This window comes from Camelus dromedarius, chromosome 3 (assembly GCF_036321535.1).
Source record: "Camelus dromedarius isolate mCamDro1 chromosome 3, mCamDro1.pat, whole genome shotgun sequence".
NCBI classification, from domain to species: Eukaryota; Metazoa; Chordata; class Mammalia; order Artiodactyla; family Camelidae; genus Camelus; species Camelus dromedarius.
This window is the reverse complement of record NC_087438.1, coordinates 109,509,153-109,533,324: the sequence shown is the minus strand read 5'-3', so window position 1 is coordinate 109,533,324 and position 24,172 is coordinate 109,509,153. Positions and strand designations below refer to the sequence as shown.

General features: G+C 46.4%; 1 protein-coding gene across 3 annotated transcripts; it reads left to right on the top strand.

Moving 5' to 3' along the window:
* The first annotated feature begins 2,550 nt into the window (after positions 1-2,550).
* On the top strand, positions 2,551-23,318 carry FAXDC2 (fatty acid hydroxylase domain containing 2). Of its 3 annotated transcripts, none has more exons than XM_010987263.3 (9): positions 2,551-2,787; positions 9,396-9,443; positions 11,437-11,528; positions 11,660-11,763; positions 14,609-14,730; positions 19,388-19,593; positions 20,073-20,178; positions 20,578-20,744; positions 21,507-23,318. In XM_010987263.3, exons 2-9 carry the CDS (start codon positions 9,396-9,398, stop codon positions 21,658-21,660), a joined length of 999 nt encoding a protein of 332 aa, XP_010985565.1. In that variant the 5' UTR covers positions 2,551-2,787; the 3' UTR covers positions 21,661-23,318. The 3 variants fall into 3 exon arrangements, with proteins under 3 accessions (XP_010985565.1, XP_010985564.1, XP_031305262.1); XM_010987262.3 differs by having other exon boundaries at positions 2,552-2,787; positions 9,361-9,443; XM_031449402.2 differs by having other exon boundaries at positions 2,777-2,915; positions 9,361-9,443.
* The last annotated feature ends 854 nt before the right edge of the window (positions 23,319-24,172 follow it).

The following is a 24,172-nucleotide window of genomic DNA, read 5'->3' as shown; positions in this document are numbered from 1 at the left end:
GGAAACCCAGAAGGACTGTACTTACAGGAATGACCCGGTCCAATCTATGTTTTTAAAGATTACTTTGACTTTAATGGACAGAGAGTGGAGCAAAGGCAGACATGTTTGAATTACACTAACTTTGGTAAGAAAAGAAAGCTAGCTTCTCCCAGACATGGAAAATATGTTGCCTATGGGAATACTGGCAACTTAGTTAATTTTACTAGGTCATTCTGAGTTAGTTGAGAGTTAGTTGCCACTACATCTTTTGATTATTGTTATTGTGAAATTGTTCAAGGCTGCCAACTGAATATTCAGTACTTACAAAGAAGAAAGTTGATCTCTGTCTATACAGGGCTAGGCAAGTAGAAATACAGGCCAAGGGCAAGAGAGTAGGAAAGCATATTAATATAGACAACAGTGAAACTTTTATTTTGGGACTGTAATAAGTTCTAAAGCTCTCTTCCTCCTTCTCCCTGTGCATGAATGCCTTAAACCCATCCATCTCTGGTGCTACAGCCAGATCTCAAAAAAAAAAAAAAAAAAAAAACAACTTTTTTTTTTTTATTTTAATATGACCAGCACTGAAAATCTGCATTTGAACTTCTGTAACATTCTGTAATGTTCTAGGAGCAATGGGACCCAAAGTCTTTGAAATATTTCTGAAGTTTCTGACCAGATATGTTGCCTTGGAGTGTGGGATAAGGGATGTATTTCAGAAAAACTGGTAAACAATTATAAATCTCAACTCCAGATTATCAGACATCAGAACTGGAAGGAGTCTCCCAGATCTATTAATCCAACTCCCTCATTTTACAGGTGAGGAAACTGAGACTCAGAGAGGCCAAGGTCAGGAGCTGGTGGGTGGCAGCGCTCAGTTTGAACCCACCTGCTTCCAGGATCTCAAGACCTCTCCTCAAGAGCGCTTCCTTTACTTCCTTTAAAGGAACTCAGCCAAGGAAGGGGCCACTTCATCCAACATTGAAATTACAAGCTGAGCAATCCCTCAAAAATAGAATAGAAAGAAAACCCAGAGGACCAGAAAGAGATTCTCATTTGCTCAAGCTTTACTGTGTGTCAGAGTTATTAGTGCCACAGAGATACATAAAGCTCCTATTTGAAATGATTAGAGAAAAATTAGCTGTTCTTCTAGAGAGTATTGATCACGTAAGCTAAAAGAGTTCAGAAAAAAAAAAAAAAAAAAAACTAGAGACAGATTAGTGGTCAGGACCAGGAAGGAAATTCTGGGTGGGAGGATCAGTATAAGGAGATAGGGACAGACAAAGCTTCTGCATATAGCAAAATAGGAAGTAGTGAGGAATAATGTTGTATGAGAGGAGCGAGATCAAGGTGGGCCTTGGAGGTCAGGTAGCAAGGTTTGATCAGTGCACAAGACTTGGGCGACCAGGGAACATACATATTAAATAAATATCTGGAATACTGGGGGAAAAATATTGGTACCTCTGAAAAGAGAGATGATGAAAAACAGGAACAAGTTGTGTAAAATGTAATCTGTGAATGAGTACTGACTGTTTACTGAGCCTTGCACTGTGCAAGGATTAGGCAAGAAAAGATTGGCCAACGGCCAAATAAAGTATGACACATCTAGCCAGTGGAACAGCATGGCAGCCTTAAAAAGAACATGGTAGCTCTTGATGGTACTCTATGGAACAATATCCACGTGTGAGTGCTAAGTGGAAAAAAGCAAGGAGCAGAACAAGCATATATGACGTGCTACTTCTAAAGAGGAGGAGTCATACAGTTTTGTATTTACGTAGACAAGCTCTGGATGTATACACAAAACACTAGTCCCAGGAGTTGCCTCATGGGAGAAAAAGAGGATGAGGAAGGAGTAAAAAAAGAATTTTTACTGTACACTCTTATGATCCTTTTGTCTTTTATATTAGACGCACATATTGCCTACTCAAAAGTAATTTTTAGGTGGGGAGGGTATAGCTCAAGTGATAGAGTGAATGTTTAGCATGCACAAGGTCCTAGGTTCAATCCCCAGTACCTCCATTGAAAAACTAAATAAACCTAATTACGTACCCCTTGCCAAAAAAAAAAAAAAAAAGTAACTTTTAGAGATGTAAAAATAAAATTCAGTTCTTTTTCGAAAGTCTCACCAGTTCATGTCACAGATCCTGTATTCTCATTTCACCTGTTTCAAAGTATAAACTTAACCTCTCCAGATGTACCTTTCCTGCATCTAGACTCAACAGGAGTAGTTGATGTATCTCTCCCGCCTTGGCTGCCCTCAGCAGCAACAGAGCAATCAAAAAGGAGAAAATGAGGTTCTTTGGCCCAGGTATTCTTATCCACTTGAACTGCCCTCCTTCCACCTTCAACACTATCTGATACCCACGACTCTTATTGAAACTGCCTCCTACAGGACAGAGACATTTTCTTAAGCTGAGGAAGATGAAGGAATTTAAAACAAACAAACAAACAACAACAAAAAAAAAACAGGGAAGAGGAGGAGGAGAAGTTCGGTCACATGTGTTTTGCCAGCCCTGGATTGAACTGCGTATTTCCTCTTGGCTTTCAGGAGATGTCCTTTCACAAGAAAGATGTTTTTATCTTCAGTCAAAACGAACCCAAACCTTTTCTCTTATCACGTGCCTGGCCTGAGCCAGTCGGCTGCTCTGTAACATGATCACGTCAGCCAGCCTCCCAGCTCACCGGGTAACCGCGGGGTGAGGCAGCAGCTGGCGACAGCATCCACCAAGGAAGGAGCTGAAGGAAGAGAAAGCAGGCTTGAGCTGTGGCCGGGACCTTGGAGAAGCTGGGAAACAGCCCACTGCAGAGGTGAGCGGGAGCTGCTGGGTTCGGGAAGCTGGTCTCAAAGTCAGGATGCACCCAAGTTCGCTTAAAGAAAGGCAAAGCGCATCCTTCTCACCTCCGCCACCTCTCTGCCCACTCCACTTACAGTACAGGTGTGTTTTGCCTCTAATCAATGTCCTGGGATGTTTCCTTAGTACACAGAATCCCCTGCGTGTCTCGCTAATGTCTGTATCCTCTGCCTGCGTTTGTACCATCTACTTCCTGTATAGTCTTGTTTTTCTAGCAATAAATAGGTAATTGTGTTAACCGCACAGGATTTGGCTTCAAAACCATGTGAAGGAGAAACTCCCATGTCAGAATTCAGAAGAGCAAAATCCATCTGGAAGAGACTGCCAGGAAACAAATGAGGTTGAATTGCTTCTCCTCTCTCATCTGCCAGGGTCACCTGGAAAGGATGGGGCCAATTACAACAGGCTTAAAATTGCAAAGGCCTAAGACAGATGTGTGGGCTAGGAACTGGACAGACATCTCAAAGCTGTTTTGAAGCACCATACTGGGACTTATCAACAGAGGCTCCAGTCTTAGACTTGCTAGTGTCCTGGTAGTCCCGCTGGAAGAATTCCAGCAGAGGTCACTGGAGAGAGGAATAGTCAGTGTGTATAGATGGGGGTGAACAATAGGCCAGTGGTTATCAGGGCACTCATTCAGCTCCTTCGGGGCTTAAGGTAAGCAAGACAAGGTACAGACTTCTAGGTTGCTTCAGTTTCAGGTGCAGTTCTGACTAAATTTCTCTAGATATAAAGATTCAATTCAATTTGGTAAAACACATACTTTGAGCATTAGCTTCTGACCTTAGAAAGGAGAGTCTGCAGTACAGGGAAAGGTGTTGAAATGTCCAAGAGCAAATGTTGGACACATTCTGAGGGCAAAGAACAACGCTTTTTATTCTTTTCCCCTTCCTTGGTTTACCTGACTGCCTGCTATGTGCCAGGCTTGTGTTTGGTGCCAGGGGTCTCATAAAACAGGTGGGCCTTCACCCTGCGGGCATGCGTTCACACGGCACAGTAAATCACAAAGGTTTTAAGGACCCTCGGCAAAGGCAGTGAAGGGAGCACTACTGAAACTATCCAAAGGGAGTCGTTTTTGTCTGAGTTTAACCTTTTCCCTCATGCATTTTATCTTCTTGGATGAACATCGTCTCTCTCTATAAAAGCCTCACTTCCATACAGACCTTTGTCATAGCAGCTCCTGAAAACCCTCTTCACCTAGACTTTAAGCTGTGTGATTACATTTCAGGACAGTCTCCTCAGCCCTGGAGGCAGATGGCTCAGCTTCTCCCAAGAACACAAACAGCTGGGGAGCAGAGGCTGGTGTAATGGGAGTCGTAGACCTCAGGAGAGCAGCCCCCTCCCCATCATTTCCCACTTAGGAAATAGAATTTGTGCTTTTCCAAAAACATGTGGCACAAGAAAAAGTGTTAGGAAGCCTGGATTTTGCCAGAAACTGTGTGGAGTTTGGAACAAGTCAGTTCTGCTATCTAGGCCTACCTCCTTAGCTATAAAATGGAAGAGGGAGATCAGATGATCTTTGAGGTCTTTTTTTTTTTTTTTTTTTTTAGTTCTAATAATTTCACAAGATATTTACAAAGAAACCATGCACATTTATATAAAGATGATGTATCTTAACACCTATAAAATCGGAAACTTCATCAACCATCGAGCATATCCAGGAACCCAGAATCTGAAAGAATCAGGCTGCAGACAAATAAAATTTAAAATTAAACTGTCTGCTTCTCCCACCCCCATCCCATTCCCCTGCCCTGTATTCAGATTTTTGAGGTCATGAACATCACCTATGGCTTCACTGTCATTTACCTAGATTGGGGATTCTGCAACAAAAAGCCTGCACAGTCAAAATCATCTGCTTTCAGAAGAACCACCCTTAAAAATATCTAATTTGGCTAATCTCACAATATATATCAAATTCCCTTTAAGAAGGAATCAGTTCATTGTTATAAAGGATTAGAATATTTACTTTAAGTGCATTTCATTTCCTTCTCTTCTCTGAATGCATTCTCATAGTAAATGCTAGTCCTTATTCTCCTCCTATATACTTTCTCATTGGAAAATCAAAGTTACATAGTACTACTTTAATAAACAGGGCCACGAAGCATGCCTTATACATCTTGGTATCCCCTGTGGCTAGCATCGTATCTGGCACACAATAAATGTTTCTTTCTTTTTTATTTTTATTTTTTACAGGGGGGAGGTAATTAGTTTTATTTATTTTGTTAGTTTTTCAATGGAGGCACTGGGGATTGAACCCAGGACCTCGTGCATGCTAAGCACATGCTTTACCACTTGAACTATACCTCGCCCCACAATAACTGTTTCTTGAAAGAATGATTAATATCTTAGAAAAAGACATGCTCTATTTTACCTTTTGTATTAAAAAACAAAACAAACAAAAACCACACACACACACACACACACGAAATATCCAGTCCATTATTTGTGGCTAATAGAAGCTGATCTCATTCCTTTGTGTCTCTGCAATCTGAATGCCCAGTCCTGTATTCACTGACATCAATGCAGTCTGTACTTTTTGCAGACTCAGCTGGTGTAAGATCACTGAATTCAAGTTCTCCCACTAAGTAGCTGTATAATTTGAAGCTGAATAGTGAATATTTCTATGCCTTCTTTTCTTCAAATTGAAAATGTGGGCATCAGATGAGCTTAAGACATCTTCTAGTTCTGAGATGGGAGACTTCAAAAGGTAGAAAAAAGAGAGAAGAAGCACCATAAAAATGTAATGATTATAGAACCTTAACATATTACATATTTAATAATTGTTATTTGCCATATTTTATTTGCCAAAATTTCTAACTTGAGCACTACCACTGGCAAACAATGTTAAGGAACTTCTTTGGGTGAAGACACATCTGCCCACTATATTTGAGGTCTCCCCTAGAAACTTTCTGACTCGGTTCAGTAAAAATTCAAAACAAGTCTACAGACATAGAGGGGCACAGAAAACAAGCTGCTTTGGCATAAAATATTCAGAAGAATGATACGGTTGTGTAGCTTAGAGGAGTCAGCTATCTAGATAAACATCTCGGGACATAGCACATGGGCTTACTGGCTCAGCCAAAGAACAAAAGGTATATTAAGTAATACTTCATTGCTTCTAATGAAATCAGAGGTCAAGCAATAATGCTGTGACTCATACAGTTAAAGGGGCCTTCCCACCACTGGAAGATAAAGTCACCTTCCCTTTGGCCAGAAGGCTTATGTGGAGCAAAGGGTTCCAAGTTTAAACTTATATATTAGCCCTTAATCACTCAGTCCCAGGAACACGAGAAGGAGGGGGAGACTCAGAAAAATTTATCCTGTCATACATTCAAGTGGAAATCTCAAACATATTCCTAATTATTCTCCTTCTAGCCAGATCTTGTTTGTATTTTAAAAGGCATTCATGCATGGCATTCCTATCTGTTTACTTTTCCACAGAGCTGTTCATTGGTTTCAGAAAAACCATGGTCCTTGTTTTGAAACTAACCAACAAACAAATAACAAAGAATACAAAACTGAACCAACTCAAGTTAGAACTACTCTTTAAATCCTGGTTAAATCATTCTTTTCTCTTATAGCAACAACTCTTTTTTTTTTTTAAGCAACTCTTTAATTACTGGGGGAAATGAGGAGGTAATAATTAAGTTTTTTTAAAGGCTTATAATGTGTTCTAAGCATTGCTAGACCTAGCACCACTCGTCCCCTCTCCTCCACTACTTTTCTTCCTTTCTGGTGTTTTCCTGGCTAGTCCTGCTTATTTGTTTCTTCACTTAAATTTTAGAATGAGTTTGCCTGATTCCAGGAACAGCCACAAGCCAACAAATCTGTTGGTATTTGAATTGAGATAACTCTGAATTTCTAACTTAATTTAAGGAAAACTACTGTCCTTATGACGCCGAGTCTTCCCGGTCAGTTATGTGGTGTGTCTTCCTGTTTGCTCATGTCCACTTTTGTGTCCTTCAGGAATGGGAACATTTTCCTCATCTAGGTTTTGCACATTTCTTGTTAAAGTTACTGAGTATTTTGTTGTTGTCTCATCCGTTATTTCTTCTAACTAGTTACATATACATATAGGTTATTGATTTCTGAACCTCCATCCTACATCTTACCAGCTAATTCACTTCTCTTACTGTTTGTGTTAGTTTTACAATGGATTCTCATGGGTTTTCCTGATATACAATCATAGTATCTAAAAATAATAATAGTTTTACCTCTTCTTTCCCAATTCTTTACCTGGACTTATTTTCTTTTGTCTAACTGCCCAATTGTCTAACACCCGACTCCATGGTAAAAGTAGTGGTGATGGTGAGCATAATTCTCTTGTCCTGGAATTTAACAGGCATGTGCTATCTTAAATTCTAGCCCCAACTCCAAGCCCAGTTCCTCTCCATCCCCATCCTGGACCCCTTCTTAAAAGCCGTTCCCTCCCCAGTCACTGGGCTTCATCCACTATCCTGTATTGCTAGATTTGGTCCCAAGTGTCCCGGTCCTGTACTGCCCTGTGAGCCCCAGTGTATCCACCCAGGGCCACAGGGCCTTCCACAGAGAAGGACCCCAGACAATCATCCTTGGTTGATTACAATAGGTGCATTGAATTTCATCATGTTGGTAATACCTCCCTCAGTTTTGGAGACTTAGGGAAGAACCTGTCCTAAACAATCCAAACTTCCAGCTTCTGTTTTCTGCCAAGAAGGGGTGGGAGTTGGGAGTAGGTGAGGACATTTTCAAGAGCCAGCCCCTGCCCCCTGCACCTCCAGTGACGGCCAGTTCTCATCTCACTCTACCCTCGTTACCTTTACCCACCCACAGCACACTGCCTAATCAGCCTGGGCAGGCAGTGAAGCCCCTCCTTCCCACTGCCAAGGCACTCGGCCAACCCCCAAGGGCAAACGGCTGCCAAACTCCAGGGAGGCTCACAACCACCTCAGAACAAGTCTAAAACCCGTTTCTGAGGCTCCATACAGAGAGATTCTGAGTTGGAGAGTAGCCTGGAAATCTGACTTGCAGCCAACCCCTAAGTGACTCCAATGCAGGGGTTCCTGAGGCACATCTGGGGAAAACACGGGCCAATGAACCACACCTTCTGCTTGATTCATCTGCTGCACATATGCTAAGCAGATACCGTGTGAAGGCCCCAGGAAGGATACACAGGGAGCCTGTGCTTATGACATTTACTGCCTCCCAGCAGAGACCACAGGAGTGGCAGACACTATTCTCCCCATTTTACCTCTCAGGAAACTGTCCTTGGAGAGGACAATCTGACCAAGATCACATAACTAGTAAGTGATAGACGCAACTGACATATGACCTTGAGAAAGGTGTCAGATTCCAAGATTCACTGTCCTAATGATTTCTGTATATAAATATCTTTTGAATCACGTTGAGCAGTTTATAAAATGCTTAAATTTCAGTCAGCATTACAAATCCAGCCCATGTGTGTGGTACTCTTAACTTCACAGAGGTTAAGGAGGCTGTCCAAGCAAGTCTCAGGCAGGACCCTGGATCCTTGAGGCCATGTGAGGTTGGCAGTTAGAGTACAGTGGGGGTTCAGAGGACAGAGATTTCTTCTGAATGAGATGGGATTGTACTGAGGCGGAGAGTGAAGCTATTCAAAAAAAGGAATCCTCATAGCCCATCTCTTAGAAAGTCAACCAAAGTCCGACTGCCAAGCCCCCTCAGTCATGTTACTGATGCCCAGATCAATTCAGTCTCTGGAGGTGGCACCCACACAAAGGCTGGGTTTTTTCTTTGTTTTCAGTTTGTTTTGTTTTTGTATTTGGTTAACTCCCAGGTGATTCTATTGAGAAGTCAGCAATAAAAATCACAGCTAGCCCACCATAGCCAAGACATGGAAACAACCTAAATGTTCATTGACAGATGGATGGATAAAGAAGATGCGGTGTGTATGTGTGTGTATATATATACATATATATATATACACACACACACACACACATACATACACACACATACACACAATGGAATACTGCTCAGCCATAAAAAATAATCAAATAATGCCATTTGCAGCAACACAGATGGACCTGAAGATCGTCGTTCTAAGTGAAGCCAGAAAGAGAAGAAAAAAATACCGTATGATATCACTTAAATGCAGAATCTAAAAGAAAAGGACACAAATGAACTACTTACTATTTATAACTTAGATAATTGATTTCTTGAATATGTGTAAGCACATTTGACTGTCCTTTATGACTGGACTACCGCATTCTGTTGATTCTTATTTTGTGGTTGGCTTTATTCCTTTGATAACTATGTAAGTTTAAAAACCTAAAGCTCTAAACTGCTCTTAGAAACAATGAACAGTACATATATGTAAATTTTAAAATGATTTTATCTCTCAGTGAGTTGCTCCTCCTCAAAAAAACTTTACCAAAAAAAAAGCACATTAAAAAAATTCTGACATAATGAACTAATGCTGAAGAAAGTAAATTCTTCTAAAAAAAAAAATCACTGCTAGCCATTCACCTCAACTTTCTCCATTCCCTACTTCCTTGATTGCATGGGACAGTGACCTCCAGACTCAGCTGTGCTGTCTTATTCCAGATGAAGGGAGAAGCGGGAAGTACGCTGCACAGTGAGAAGCCAAAGCAGGTAAATGCCAGCACCCAACCCACCACACTGGTGAGAACGCAGCAGTGACCCCACATCTGCACTTGCAGCATAACTGACATCTCCCACGAGGTTTAGGGATAGTGATCGCATCAGTGATGTGCTTGTTTCAGTAGCTGAGCAGAATCACTTGACTCCAAGCTGCCTTAAAACCAAAGCCTCTTTGCCTGCAGGAAATTGCCGGAAAAGCCCCATAGCTGTCCTACCAGTCTCTGGCCATAGAAAACCCCACACTTCAGGCGTGGAACCACTTCTTTCTACAGCTGCTTGGGGAAAAAGAGAGGCCCACTGGGGGTTGGGAACCATCTGTTGACTCCAGATAAGTTCTGTGCTGCTGCTCCTACACCTCACAGAGACCTCTGTCCTGTCTGCTCCCTGCACTAGGGCTGCTGCAGAAAGAAAACAGCACAGTGCCCGGAAACAGATCTAATCCTAGACGTGGAACTGATGTTTTAAATTTGACTTAGCTTGATTTGATTAAACTCAAATGAAAAGTTCCTAGTGGCTGGAAAAGCTGATGAAAAGCATCCTGTGAATCCTTAAAAAAAGAATAATTGGGAAAGCCCAAGGTGAAGTGCCTGGCAGGCTTCGGGTAATCTTTCAATGGCCTGTATGAAAGAACACGTTTTTCTGGTCCTGGCAGTTCAGCCCTCAAGGGAGGAGAGAGACTCTGGGGAGAGATACTGAGAGCAAGAGAGACTAGGAGAGAGAGGAGAGAGAGGAGGTCCTTTTCAGAGCTCAGGACCCTGAGGAGTACTCGGCCTTCAAAAACCTTTTCGCTGATCATACAAAATGACTTACTATCTTCTTTTTGGTCTGTAGACCAAAAGTGGGGTCGGGTAAGCTAAGAAGAGATGATTCCGGGCAGATTTAGGTTGCTCTGAATGGGTCAACCAAAACAACGTGCTCCTTCAGACCTCCGAAGCCTGGATTAAAACATTGGGTCCTGTTAGGTCAGTTTCCCCACAGCAGTGCACAGGCCCGGTTCACTAACTGCAGATGAGCGGCAGGCACAGACCTACAGCGACCACCACCTCCAGTTCACTCTCGTGAAGAACACAAGCAGGTTCCATCCAGCCTTAGAAACATAGGATGTAACAGACATCTGTCATTCCTGTCCACGGTACTACAGAAATTGGTGACATACCTGGTTTTTCTTCTCCAAATCTGGGACCTTCTTGTTTGACCATTGAGCTCGCAATGATGGCTGCTGTAGGCATTTGGAGGAGATCGTACAAGGACCTCCCAGTGATTGCTGGGAGTCTGTTCGTTGCCCCTAGAACCACTCACCATCATGTTCACCTGGCAGCCTGGTCTAATCTACTAGGAAGCAGAGGAGTAATTACAAGTCAGAACATGTGTTTATTCACTCTTCTCATCAGGGGCAAAAGAGGTGATAGGGTGGGAAAACAGGCCTGGCCCATGAACACAGTGAAGTTCCCGTGTCCTCATCAGGGATTCAGCAGGTCCTTCTGTGATGGCCGTCTTAGCCTTGCCTGCCCACTGGAATTAGCTGGGGAGCTTTAAAAAATAGGGAGGCCCAGGTCCCACCCAAGACACTTTTATGTAATTGCTCGGAGGAGGAGCCTGGACCTAGGGAGTTCTAAAAAGCTCTGAGGTGATTCCAATGTGTAGGTAATCAGCACCTCTGTTCAACAAGAGGACTGGTGCTGAAATCCCATGGCTCTTGGAAGGATCGCCTGTCCTCCTCTGGGTGACAAAATTACCTGCTAGTTTCTCTGAGTCAAGTTTGCTCTCTCCTCTGCCCCAACCTTGAGCTCTCCTTATCACACACACCCACACAGCCTCAGAGATCCTGATAAGGAAGAGGCTCCCATAGGGACTGGTCAACATGTGCACCGCACGGGTGTGACTGATATCCTGATGTCACATCCCTCCTGCCAGGCCTCAGCAGGGAGCTGCATGTATAGGCAGGAGGCTTGTTGGGGCCTGTCACTCTCTTGTCCTCCCCCAGGAGGGACACCTCTGGGGCTCCATGAGAAGGACGGCTTTCATCCTGGGCTCTGGCCTTCTCCTGCTTGTGGCCCTCTGGAACTCGGTCACATGGTGAGTCTGCTCCACCAGCTCTAACTCAGGACCTGGGGGCCGGGGGGTCATGATCTGGGGGCAGGGCATGGATTAGGGAGCTGTCTACTCACCAGTCTTCACCCAGAAACTTGAATGAGTTTTCTTCCAAGGCATATTCAGAGATTCTGGGGTGCTTCTGGCTGCTTTTGGCAAGCCCAGTGGGAGAGGCTGCTGTCTACATGCGAAGGGCAGGAGTGGATCCTCTACATTCTCGGTGAGATTCCCAGGCCACCAGCGCTGAGGTTTGGGTACATGGTTATAGCTAAATCCTTTTTCTATTGTTTTGTTCTTTACTTCGGGACTTCTCGGTGTATTATTCCAAGGAATGAGGACTTAACGTTTAGGACAGTGGGAACCCCAAAGAGTGCTAAACTTGTGGGCAATCTGGAATGTATGTCTAAGTAAAGAAGTTGAAATCCTCTCCTTCCCCCCAAATAGAAAAATAAAGAAATAGTTGGTGTGAAAATGAATGCATGTGTAGAGCAGTAATTATGCTTGTAGATGCCAGGGCCACAAGTGCCGAGGACTGCTCTGTCTCACGTGGCTTTATGTCCTTGGAACTGGTGCAGTCTAGCTCTTGGGGCTCAACAGCAAATGCTCACTCAGTATTACTGACAGTGCCAAATAAGTAGTATTGACAGTCAAAACAAGTCTAGGAAAGCACAGAGGAAGAAAAAAGCCTATTGTAACACAGAAATTTATAACAGCATCATCTACACTGGTGACACTGTCCTCACTTACACATTCATTCACTCAAAGAATATTTATTAAGGTTACTCTGTGCCAAACTCATATGGACGGTATAGATATATTTACAATAAAGTCTTAAGGTATAGTGTCTATCCTGTTAAAAAAAATTATGTCACAGTCCTGCTGGAAGAAAATAAACAAACACACACATACACACAAAAAACAATCAAAAAACCTATGTCCAGTCCAGTCCAGAAGGGGAGATTTTAAAGAAAGTGTCAGCTGTCACAAAGCAAAAGTATAAGTAAAATCTTTCTGTCCAGTGTTTTTAGCTAGAAGGAGAGCTTTGAAAATGGGCTGAATATGAAATACGGCAGGTAATGGAGTCTTAAGTTCTCATTGGAAAGAACAACGCAGATTGCAAATGTATGTGGGGAAGTGGTGGGAAAACCCTTCATGCGTCTCTGTTACAATGATGGGAAAACTACCTATCACCTCAGTGATAAGCAAATAGCAGAGACAGAAAATATTTGCAATTTGAGACGTTAGAGCTGGAAAGTGTCCAGGATCACCTCTGGTGACTTTCATTCTGTACTCCTCAAGGAGCCCTTGGATTGACAGGTAGGCGGACACCTCAGGGACGGCCTGCTAGGCAACCACCAACTAACATTTATTTTCCCCCAAATAAAATCGTTTCTTACTTCTGAGGATAAAAGTAAATACATGACCATTGTTACAAGTAAAAGTCAGACAATTCAGATAAGCATAAAGAAGGTTAAGGTCACCCATCCTTCCATAGCCAAGAAGAAGGCCTCTATTCATCTATCAGTATAAATCTCCTACATACTGGATATATGGCTGAACTTAAAAGACACTATCTTTTGACTGTTTTTTTTTTCCCCACTGATTAGGCTATGGACATTTTTCCATATCAGCTGATAAATACTTACTTAATATTGTAAGCTGCCCTGTCTATTCCACTCTATGGAAATACCTTAATCAATTTCGTCCATTCTCTACTAACAGACATTTAGGTTACTTAAATGTTCTGTGGGGTTTTTTTAAATGCTAAGATGGACATTTGTGTGTTTGAATGCATGTGTCCTTTTTTTTCTTCCTCCCTGTCTTTCTGTCTTTGACTCTCCGTCTCGCTCGCGTTCTCACTTCAGACACTGCCAAATTGCCTTCCAGAGTACATGTGCTCATCACATTTCCCCAGAGTGCTAGCCAAGTATTTTTCAGGTATCAGCTGCAACAGGCAGGAGGGGCACAAGAGGAGGGATACAGAGACAGAGCGTTAAGTAAGACACCCTTGCTCCTTGGGATATTAAATTTAGAGGAGGAGGCAAAGCACAGAAAAATAAAGTCGATACTACAAGAGTTAGATCACTGTAAGGTCACTAGAATGACTGCCTTTTGGGGTGGACACAGTGCTTATTTATTCACAGTCAGAGACTAGAGATACTTGGGATGACTTCATGGAAATGCAGGATGTGGAGCAAAAGGCCATATCCAAATTTTAAGTGTTGATCAGCATTTTCTAAAATATCCTGCAGAACATGAGCACCGTGGGATGTTAATAGGTGGAATGGCCATATGATTTATCATCCAAATGGGCATTTGCGAGGGTAAAAGAGGGGTTTTAATAACGATGCTGGAATGTCGGATGTAAATTGAAACTGTCCTGGGCAAATAGGGACATGTGGCCATCCTATCCTGAGACGTTTTGAGAAAAGAGTTCTGGGTAAAGAATAGCTTGGGAAAGGCTGAGTTTAACAAAGTCAAACAGGAGTTCCCAGAGCCGTTACCACAGTGGTCCGGACACTGACTCTCCAAGAGGGTAGGGTATGAAGACTTTACCAGGAGCCCCTTGAAAGATGGGTTTTCCCGTTCAGGAAGTGCTGACTGGACGTGTGAAGCCCCTCCACTCATTTCGTAAGATAACCGGGGTTAGGCGAGCCCTACACACTAAGCTCTTCCTTTGCTTCCTCCTTCCTCAGCAATTCATGAAGGGCTCACAGGGCAGACTCCCAAATGTCAACCTCAATTCACTTATATCTACAGTGTGTCATATATCTCAGCATAAATCTTGTATTGTTTTTGTCTCCAACCACCTGGAAGGCTGTTGTCCCCATTTTACAGCTAAGAAAAGAAACAGAGACACTCCTTAAGTGACCTGTCCCAGTTCCCACAGCTAATTTGTCACCCCAAGATAAAGGCAGGACCCCTGGCCCTAAGCATGAAAACCTCCCTGGCAGGGGACCGTCTACAACACAGCCTCAGTCACCACCAAGCACATGTTCAGTTAATACACTCACTGCCAGAACCTGAGAGTGCCCTGATGGTTTCCTTCTGTTTCCCAACCTTAGGTGCCATCCAGGTGCCCTTTCTGGTCTACTGGAGCTTCAGTGGGCTTTTCCTGGTGGTTGACACAACGGGAAAGCCTAACTTCATCTCCCGCTATCGAATTCAGGTCGGCAAGAATGAACCTGTAAGTGTTGCTGGGCTTCTCTGGTCAAAGCACAGAAAACAAGAGCTAAAGGCACTCCCTCAGCATTCTCCCTGCTGGCCCAGGAGAGCCCATGGCCATTGGGATCCAAGTGATCCCGTATAAGGCTCCTCCAATTTAGAAAGTTCGAGAGAGGATATTCTACTCCCCAAATCCCAGAGCAGCCAGTCAAGACTAAAGTTCTGGTCTTCTGACTGCTGGCCCTGGCTCTCGAACTTGCTTGTGCAGCCCCAAGGCACTGCAGTCAGCACTTTAGGAACAGAAACGAGTGTCTCAGCCTGGCACTGGGCCGAGTCCCGGAGATGTCAGGCAGCTCTCCACACGTCCACAGGAGCAGGGACAGCAGTGGCGAGAAGCTGAAACTGTGGGAAACAGCCGCCCTTGTAAGGGAGGGAGACAGCTCCTAAAACAATGCAGCCCACTATTAATAGAAGGAGAGGATGAATTCTGAATGTGTGGGTGGTGGTTGTTTTCTAAGCAGATCTCCCCTCCCAGTTAGTCAGTTCAACCACCAGTGCATAGTTTATCCACAATTAACAAGGCCTGCACCCTGCTGACAAGGAACTCCTGGCCCAAAGCAAAGAGAAGGCCAGCCACACACATCTCCGACTTACATCTGGGCCTGGGAAGTGAGCCCCCGCTGCCCACTGCTCCCTGAGCCCGGGTTGGTGCTCTGAAAACCCCTGGGAGCCTTTTATTACACAACAAGGAAGTTGATTCTTAAACCCAGTTGTTTTATTCAAGCATCACCCAAACCATATCCTGGCTTTTTTCCCAGAGGAGACAGTCATCTTTTACATCATTTAACTACTGGCCCGGGTACCTAAGTGAGTCACCTCAGCTCAGGGAATTCTGCTCAGCCCAGAACTCCTGAAAAGCAGAGTGGCTGAAAAATAGTGCCCTTGACCCAAGCTTTCTGAACAGTCCCTTCCTGAAGCAGGGCTGCTGGCCTGGGTCACAGTTCCCCTCACTTAAGACAAAGCTGCCAGCCAGCCAGGGAGCTTCCTCCTGAACCAGCTTGAGCCGAAGGGTCAAAGCCAGTGCTTAGCCCTTGAGAACTTCTCACGTGCCAGATCATGTCAGTCTCCTTACCAGGCACCAATGACTAAACGCTTACAACCTCAAGGCCAAGTACTGTAATAACCTTCATCGTGCAGATCGGGAAATGGAGGCCATGAGATGACATGGGTTAGAAACATGATTTCCCCTCAAGCTTTCTGACTCCAGGGCTTCTGCTCTGAACCACCAGGCCACAACCAGCTCTCAAATCAATCACCTAACACGGGAACACTTCACAGGCTACAAGGAAGGGAGGGCCACACAGGGAAGGTCTCATTGCATTTTGTAGACGCCGAGGTTCAGAAAGGTACAGTGACGTGTTTAAAGTCAGACTGTTGCTAGGAAACGAAGTCAGGGCTCGTCTCATCTGACTCCAGGTCCAGTGCTCCTGCACTGTGTGCTCCCTCAGCTGGTTACACAAGTAAGAAGGGACCCCCGGAGGCCATTTAGTCTTTGACCCATTCCAGGAAGGCCTGATGCCTGACCTCAGACATCAGAAGCAGATCCTCAAGCGGGGCCGGTATGCTGTGGCATTCCTAAGATCCGCTGCTGCTCTGTTCAGTCTCCCACTCTCCTGGAAATGAGAGCTAGTTCACTCCTCCTCCCTCCTCACATCCCCAACCCCTCCTCCCTTCCCCTCCTCCCAGAGGACCACCTTGCCTCCTACTTCACTAAGGAAATGGAAGCAGACAGAGGAGACGCCCACAGCTGCGCACACACCAGCCTGTGGGCAGCACCTGCATACACACGCTCTGCCTGCCCACCTGGTCTAACAGGTGGCCTCTCCCAGCTCCCATCCACAGCCCACTCCGCCACTCTCTACGCTACACCCATTACCTCTTGTTCACGCCAGGAAATTGCTCCAGCAATTCTTCCTTCTCTTTCTTGTATCCTTTTCTTTGGACTCTTCTGGATTATTCCTCTCGGGCTTATTACCAACATGCTATAATTTTCCCCAACTTAAAACCAAACCAAAAAGAACCCCTTGCCTCCATCCCTCATATACACTACTGCTCATATTTTGGCTCCCCTTGGCAGCAGAGCTCTTTCGAAGAGTTGTGAATACAGTTTCCAGTTCCTCTCTGTCCACTCTTTTTCCTAAAATTTTGTGATGACGAAAACCTATAAACATATATTAGAAAGTTGAAAATTGGGACACTGATAACCCATTTACATATCGCCTAAATTCACCAATCTGAAACATTTTATAATATTTGTTTTCTCTCTATATAAAAATATAAATATCTATGCATCTGTAATTTTTTCTTAATCATTTAAAACTAATTTCCAGACATCATAAAACTTCATCTAAATCCTTCAGCCTGCATCTCCTCAAATAATCACAAAACCATCGTCTCGCCTCCTCCACAGACCTCCTCGTCAGGCCTGCACCTCCACTGCTCCACCAGAATTGTTCTGGGCAAGGTCACCAGGGATCCGGTTGCCGGCTTGTCTCATTACACCTACCAGGACTGTTTTCACAAGTGCTCAACCCCAACCCTTGTTAAAGCTTCTTACACTGACTTCCAAGGCCCCAGTCTCTCCTCCCACCTGACTGTTCACTCCTTCAAGTCTCCTTTCAGGTTCCTCCTCAACCTCCTCCGTCCTCTTCTCTATCCTCATCCCTTCATTTACTTCTTCAAGTGTCATGACTTTAAATACCACCTAAATGCCCACAGCTCTAGCCCAGAACTCCTTCCTGAATCCCAGGCTCAAATATCCAGGTGCCTCTTTGACGGATGCCCAGTGGACATCTCCCATCCAATGTGTCCCGAGGAGAATTTCTGTCCTCCCACCTGCCAAAGCCTTTGCTACCCACAGCTTCCCCAGTCAGAGCTGGGGAGCCACTCAGGCCAAAAGCCTTGGAGTCACCCTTGACTGCTCTTTCCCTCATACTCCACATCCAATCCATCAGGAAACCGATTTCCAAAAGACAGCCAGAATCAACCATTTCTCACTACCTCCATTGCTACCTCCCTGGTCTGAGACATCCTCTCTTGTCTATATTTTTGCAATTCTCCTTGGTCTCCTTGTTTCTATTCTTGTTCCCCTACGGTCTACTCTCAACACAGCAGCCAAGATAATCCTGTAAGATCTTGTCACTTCTCTGCTCACAACCTTGGGATGACCCCCATTTCCCTTGGAGTAAAAGCCAAGGTCCTCAAAGTGGCCTGCAGGCCCCTTTATGCACTAGCTCCTCCCCACCTCTTTGACCTCACCTTCTACTTCTCCACCCTCACACCTCACTCCTCTCCAGCCATGTATGCCAGAAATGTGCCTGTCTTAGAGCATTTTCCACCAGCTCTTCCCTTCCCTAAAAAGTCTTCCCCCAGATCTCCGTTTCCCTTACCTTCTGCATCTATTTGTTCATATCTCACCATCTCAATGAAGCCTACCCTGCCCATTCTATTGAGTATAAACTCAGTGAGGACAGGAATCTTTGGTTCATTGCTCCCTTGCTGGTACATAGAACACTGCCTAAAACATAGAGGGCACTCAATAAATATATCCCCTGGATGAATGAATTAATAAACATATGGGACATCTTCCTCTCGGTCCAAGTTTCCAGAAGAGGTGCATGGTTTCCTTTACAGGTGCCCTCAAACCAGGCCGGCCAGACCTGGCTTCACTATGGGATGGAACTGAAGGCTTAGAGAGTGAATTCTGGTCACTCAATACATGCAGTGCCTGGAAAAGCTGGAGGAAGAGGAAGGCCTGAAGTCTGAGGATCACTCTTAACCTGGCCTCACCCTAGGGGCAGAAACCCTCCACCTTGCAGAATTTCATAGGAATAAATCCCTTTTGACAATCCCAAACCAGTTCATCAGGACCCAAGAAGTGACCTATGTTCATGGGGCTATTTATTCCCAGGAGTTCTGGTGCTCTGACAAAGGGGTCAGGGGGTTCCTGGCTCCTGTGGAAATGCTGGCTATAGTACTGAGGCTGGATGGGGTATGAGCATGTGAGGCCAGCTCCCCACAGTGACCTTGAGGAGAATGTCCAGGCAGGCCCCCATCCTGACAGCTCCACCCTTGAGAGCCAGAAAGACCTGGTCACAGGAAGTTGGTCAAGAGGCCAGATAGGAGCTCCCTGGCTCACATCCTTCTTTGTTCTGGGCCTGGTCCAGTGAGACTGGACCACAGGAGGAGGCAAATGACCTTGACCTCTGCACCTGATGGTGCTCAAGGCTCTCTGCATGAGGAGGGTCTAAAAGGCTGACTGAGGAATCCAAGAACCCAAGAGGCTCCCCAAGATGCCTGTCGGGAATACATGAGGCCAGGCCTGGCCAGAGAAGTGGGGAGGACAGTGGTAGAAGCTGCAGAAGCCTGAAGAAGGCCAACTCAGGCAGAGACTAAGGCTGCGGGAGGGGAGTTGCCAAAGGCAGGGCATTGCCAGATGGTTCCTCCCCTGGGCTGGGCAGCAGTCAGGGGCTGCTGGCCACGGCCAGACATCACTCCTAGCATCCACCCAAGTGAGGACCTCCCGAAAGTGGGTCACAGAGGAGCCTAGTTCCTAGAAGGGAAGGACCTGCTTCTCACACTCTTGTGCATCTCTGTTCTTCATTCCATCCCTTGGGCAGGTGGACCCCGAGAAACTACGCCGGGCTATCCACACAGTTCTCTTCAACCAGTTCGTAATCTCCTTACCCATAACAGCCTTCCTCTATCCCATCCTCAAGTTATGGGGAGACCCCTGCCGCCAAGAGCTACCCACCTTCCACTGGTTCCTCCTGGAGCTGGCAGTCTTCACGCTGATTGAGGAAGTCCTGTTCTACTACTCACACCGGTGAGTGAGTTGCTGCCTGAGCACAGCTGGCTCCTCGCTCTCCCAGGTTCATTCATCAAGGAGAGAGGAGACCTCCAAGTGTAGAGGCAGGACCAACAGTACCAGGCCTCAAAAGCCTCCCGTTATCTAGACGGAGATAACTATTTCTTCCTCAGCTGACAACTTGGGACCGCTGATGGATGTCCAGAATCTCCATCCATGTGTGCAGCAGGGCAGTTTCCCATTCATTTCCTCATTGAATCCTTTCTGACCATTATCCCCAATTTGCAGTTCATACAACTAGGGTAGAGAGAGGCGTCACCCACCTCAAATTATGCACCATAAGAACTCAAAGGCAGATCTGTCTGAGTGCCAATCCACTGTGATTTCAACTTTGCCCTGTGGATGTAACCTCTCCTTCCTGCCTTTGGTTTCTCATGGTCTGGTTGGGGAGGGAAGCAGGGGACTGGAAGATTATTAACTGTTACCTATTTTCCCAGGCTCCTTCACCACCCAACACTCTACAAGAATATCCACAAGAAACATCACGAGTGGACAGCTCCCATTGGCATCACCTCTCTCTATGCTCACCCTATCGAGCATGTGGTGAGTAGACATTTGCTCCCCCCAGAGGAAAGAGCAGAGGCCCCAGCCCCCTTCCCTAAGCTTCCTGCACAGAATTAGACTACACTGGCTCGCTCTTCCTACAGCCACTGTTTCTTGTGGACCTGGCATATGCCCAACATAAGTTATATCGCTTAATCCTCCCAACAACCCTTTAAATCCTCATTTTGCTAATGAGGAAGTTGATGCTCAAACAGTTCATAACTTGTCCCAACTTACAAAGCTGAGGGACTCCAGCAAATCAAGCTCCAGAAACTCATCCAGCTTCCCCAGATCTAAGTCAAAAAAGTTCACCTGGTACCACCCCACGGTGAAGTAGACACCAGCCTGGGTCCCCTCCGTCTCTCCGGGCTCCACCTTCAAACAGCCTTCTCCTTGCAGGTCTCCAACATGCTGCCGGCGATGGTGGGTCCAGTAGTGATGGGTTCCCACTTGTCCTCCATCACCATCTGGTTTTCCTTGGCCCTGACCATCACTACCATCTCCCACTGTGGCTACCACCTACCCTTCCTGCCTTCACCTGAATTCCATGACTACCACCATCTCAAGTAAGGCACCCCTTGCCGGTGTGAGTCCCTGGGCAGCAACCTCCACCTTCACTCTTGGAAATTCCCATAGCAGACACTGGTGTCTCGGTTTAAACGTGGGTCTAGTGGAGGGAGAGGTCTGGAACGACCACACTGGAACCCAGACGACCTTTCCCTTTTCTTTCTTTCTGACACTGGATTTTCCTGCAACTATGAGTTTTTACCTGTATTTAGGGCCTTGAGCCTTTGAGTATCTCGTGTAAGCTATGGACACTGCCAGAAAAAGTGCACACATGCACAAATTCTTGTGTGCCCCCCAAGGGGAGCTGTGTGCTCTCTGGAAGCCTGCAGTTTTTGTCGTGAGGTTTAGGAACCTCCGGCACCAGAATCACCTGAGACATTTTTTTCAGATGCAGGCTCTTGGGTTCCACTTTGAATTGAAGCAGCAGGGGCAGCAGGGCCTGGGAAGTGCATTTTTTGAAGTGCACCAGGGGACTGTGATGGAGGCGGCCCAAAAACCTACCTGAGCAAAAGATGGGCTCGGCCACTGGTCCTGACTTATGTGCCTCAAAATCACAGAGAGAACTGTTCAAAGGAAGACTGTAGATTTTGCAGCCTGGACTGGCCCCAGGAGCGTGTGCACAATGCCCAGGTTACTCTGAAGCACGTGGTCAACACGGTGGGGACGGGTCGGGGGTAGGAGGGCTGAGAAATGGGTGTGAGGCTGGCACAGACGAACGGAGATCAGCAAGCTGGTCTCCAGCGCTCTCCTCTCTCCTCCAGGTTCAACCAGTGCTACGGGGTGCTGGGGGTGCTGGACCAGCTCCACGGCACTGATGCCGTGTTTAAGCAGACCAGGGCCTACGAGAGACACACGATCTTGCTGGGCTTCACCCCGCTCTCACAGAGCATTCCCGACTCCCCAAAGACAGAGTAAGAAGCGGCCCGAGGGCCGTCCTGGCTGCCCCTCAGCAGAGGACGGCCAAGGTGGCCTGAGCCCTTCTGGTCACACTTAACTTGCTCCTTCAGCCACACGCTGTAACGGCGACCCCTTAAGGGCAGGGGGGAGGTCACTCCTGGAAAAGCAGGGCCAGCGATGGAGCCAGGGCTCCACCAACTGCCCCTGTTACTCCTCAAGGGGATGGGAGAGTAGATTAAGGAAGGAAAAAAAAAAAAGTTCCCCAAAAGGGAGGCCAGTCACAGGGAAGAAACCACTTTGATTGGGCTCTGGGTAAGTCCTCCTGGTCCTCTGATGTGGAAAGGGAGAGGGACCCCAGATGACACCTTTGTGGCCTAGACAAGACACAGAGTGACAAAGGTGGCAGCAAAACAGGAAGCTGCGTGGCTCCAGAGAGCTCTTCCTGGTGCTGGGGGAACCTAAGATGCTGCTTTGCCCCTTCCTGTCCCAAAAAGCCTCTCTCTTAGTCCGTTCAGGCCAGGGCCTGGACACCCCAGCAGCAGTTCTGCAGTCAAGTCCCCACTGTCCCCCAGCAAACACACACACACGGAGTAAGTATATCAAAAGCCCCACTTCAAATGGACATCATCCCTCTGAGAAGATACCAATCCCAGGAGACCCTCCCGGGGCTACACCTGAGATACCAAAGAGGCGCAGTGCAGAGCCCAGTACCTTCAGCTACACACGGAAACCAGAGGCCGAAGCCCGTGGCCCTGCTAAGCTGAGGCCCCTTTACCCAGAGTTGCACCCTTGGGGACATCCAACTGAGGCCCCTTATTAGCCTCTGAAGGACCAAAGGGGCTAGAACCCTCTTCCTCCATGAAAAGTCAATAAATACATGGCTGAATGAAGAGCAAAATCCTCATTTCCCTCAAATGATGAAACCATTGTTTCAGCACCATTTTTATAGGATGCATTTAGCAATGATGCCTTTTCAGATGAAACCTCACCATCTACAACAAAACCAGAGCTGCCTAGGTTGAAGCAGTCCCGACCCTGGGTTCCCAAGAACAATTTGAAGACCACTCTGACCGGAAAGACCACTATTATCAGTTCCTAAAGCCTGATGCATTTCTGAACTTTCAGATCGCCTCCATCCAGAAAACCACCCACTGTAGTTTTATAAAATACTTTAACATCTGATAGGGCTGAGTCTCCAGGCAGATCTGACAAAAAGGACCTCTCCTTACCCAGTAGGCCAACCCAGCAGGTACCAGGTCGCGCTCTCCTCCACGCCTTCCCGGGACAGCACGGGTCCTTAGCTTCAGTACAGCTCCTGGCCCATCAGTGCTGTAAGTGCCCACAGCTGAGGCCTGCACCCACAACCTGTTCCTACAAATAAACAATTGGAAAACAGCCCATCTTCAGTGAATGGGGCAAGGGTGGGCTATGTGGAGTGTGGACAAAGAGGCGGAATGGATACATTTCTCCCTTTAAGGACTTTAGACCTGGAGGTCAGGGTGCAGGGGGATGAGGGGCGGCGTTCTCTTACCCTTTTTCTTGGGCAGGTGGTTGGGCCTGGCCCTGAAGTTGTTTCCAAATGGGCTCACGCAAAGGCTGAGATCTCAACATTCTCAGCAGAAAATGTGAATGTGCAAGAAGGCATAATAAGTAAACTGATCTCCTTTTAATTCCAATGGTGACTCGTTTTTCTCTCCACTCCGACGCTCGTTCTGGCACTCACACCACAGGGTGTCCGGGAGCCACCGCAACGTGGTCAAACACTGGGCCTCTCTCCTTGGGTCCCTAACAGGCTGGGGAAGTGAGGTTGAGCTCACTGTCTTCCCCTTCTACACTTTCCTCTGGCCCCTGGTGGCCACTGGTAGTGTGAAAATTCCTGCTCACCTGACACAAGGTGGAATCATCCGGCAAACTCTGGATGTTCAACTACCAAGGCTGTGGGACAGCTGTCAGTTGAATGAAGAAATCACGCTCACTTTTAGTTTTGTAATGACACACCTGGACCATTCTAGCATTCAGAATGTTACCACTGCCAACGCCTGGCCTCACAGGCTGAGAAAAAGCCACCAATGGCCCAGGGGCCAGTCACAGTGGGGGTGCTCATTGTGAAGGATCCCAGGGCTCCGTGGCCGACCTGGATTCCGTTAAGGCTGGAGCGTCTGTCACTCGTTCACACCCTGCAGGGAAATGAGTTTGAGGAGGTATCACAACAACTTCTATCTTCCTGGCTGTTTCCAGACAATGCCAGGGCACGGAGTCCTGGAATTCTGTCTGCTGGACTGGTGTCTATTATGTGGCACTGCCCACAGCTCCCACGTCTCGCTGGAGAGAAGGCGGCATGGATTCAAGGCTGGCAAAGCTCTCAAGACCACAGAGGAACTCGCCTGGAACTACCAGCAGCCTTAGAAGCTGGGAAGGATCCCCTGCCTCAAATGGACTCCCCAACAGCCAGTGCCAGAGCTTCGTAAAGGTTTCACCAGCCCAACCCGAGCATGTTCCTCTGGATCTGGTGTCGGAACCCTAACCAGGT

Coding starts and splice junctions, on each gene's coding strand:
- FAXDC2 (XM_010987263.3), top strand. CDS start 9,396: ATGAAGGGAGAAGCGGGAAGTACGCTGCACAGTGAGAAGCCAAAGCAG. Junction 11,764..14,608: donor GTGGATCCTCTACATTCTCG/GTGAGATTCCCA, acceptor TCCCAACCTTAG/GTGCCATCCAGGTGCCCTTT. Junction 19,594..20,072: donor CTGTTCTACTACTCACACCG/GTGAGTGAGTTG, acceptor CTATTTTCCCAG/GCTCCTTCACCACCCAACAC.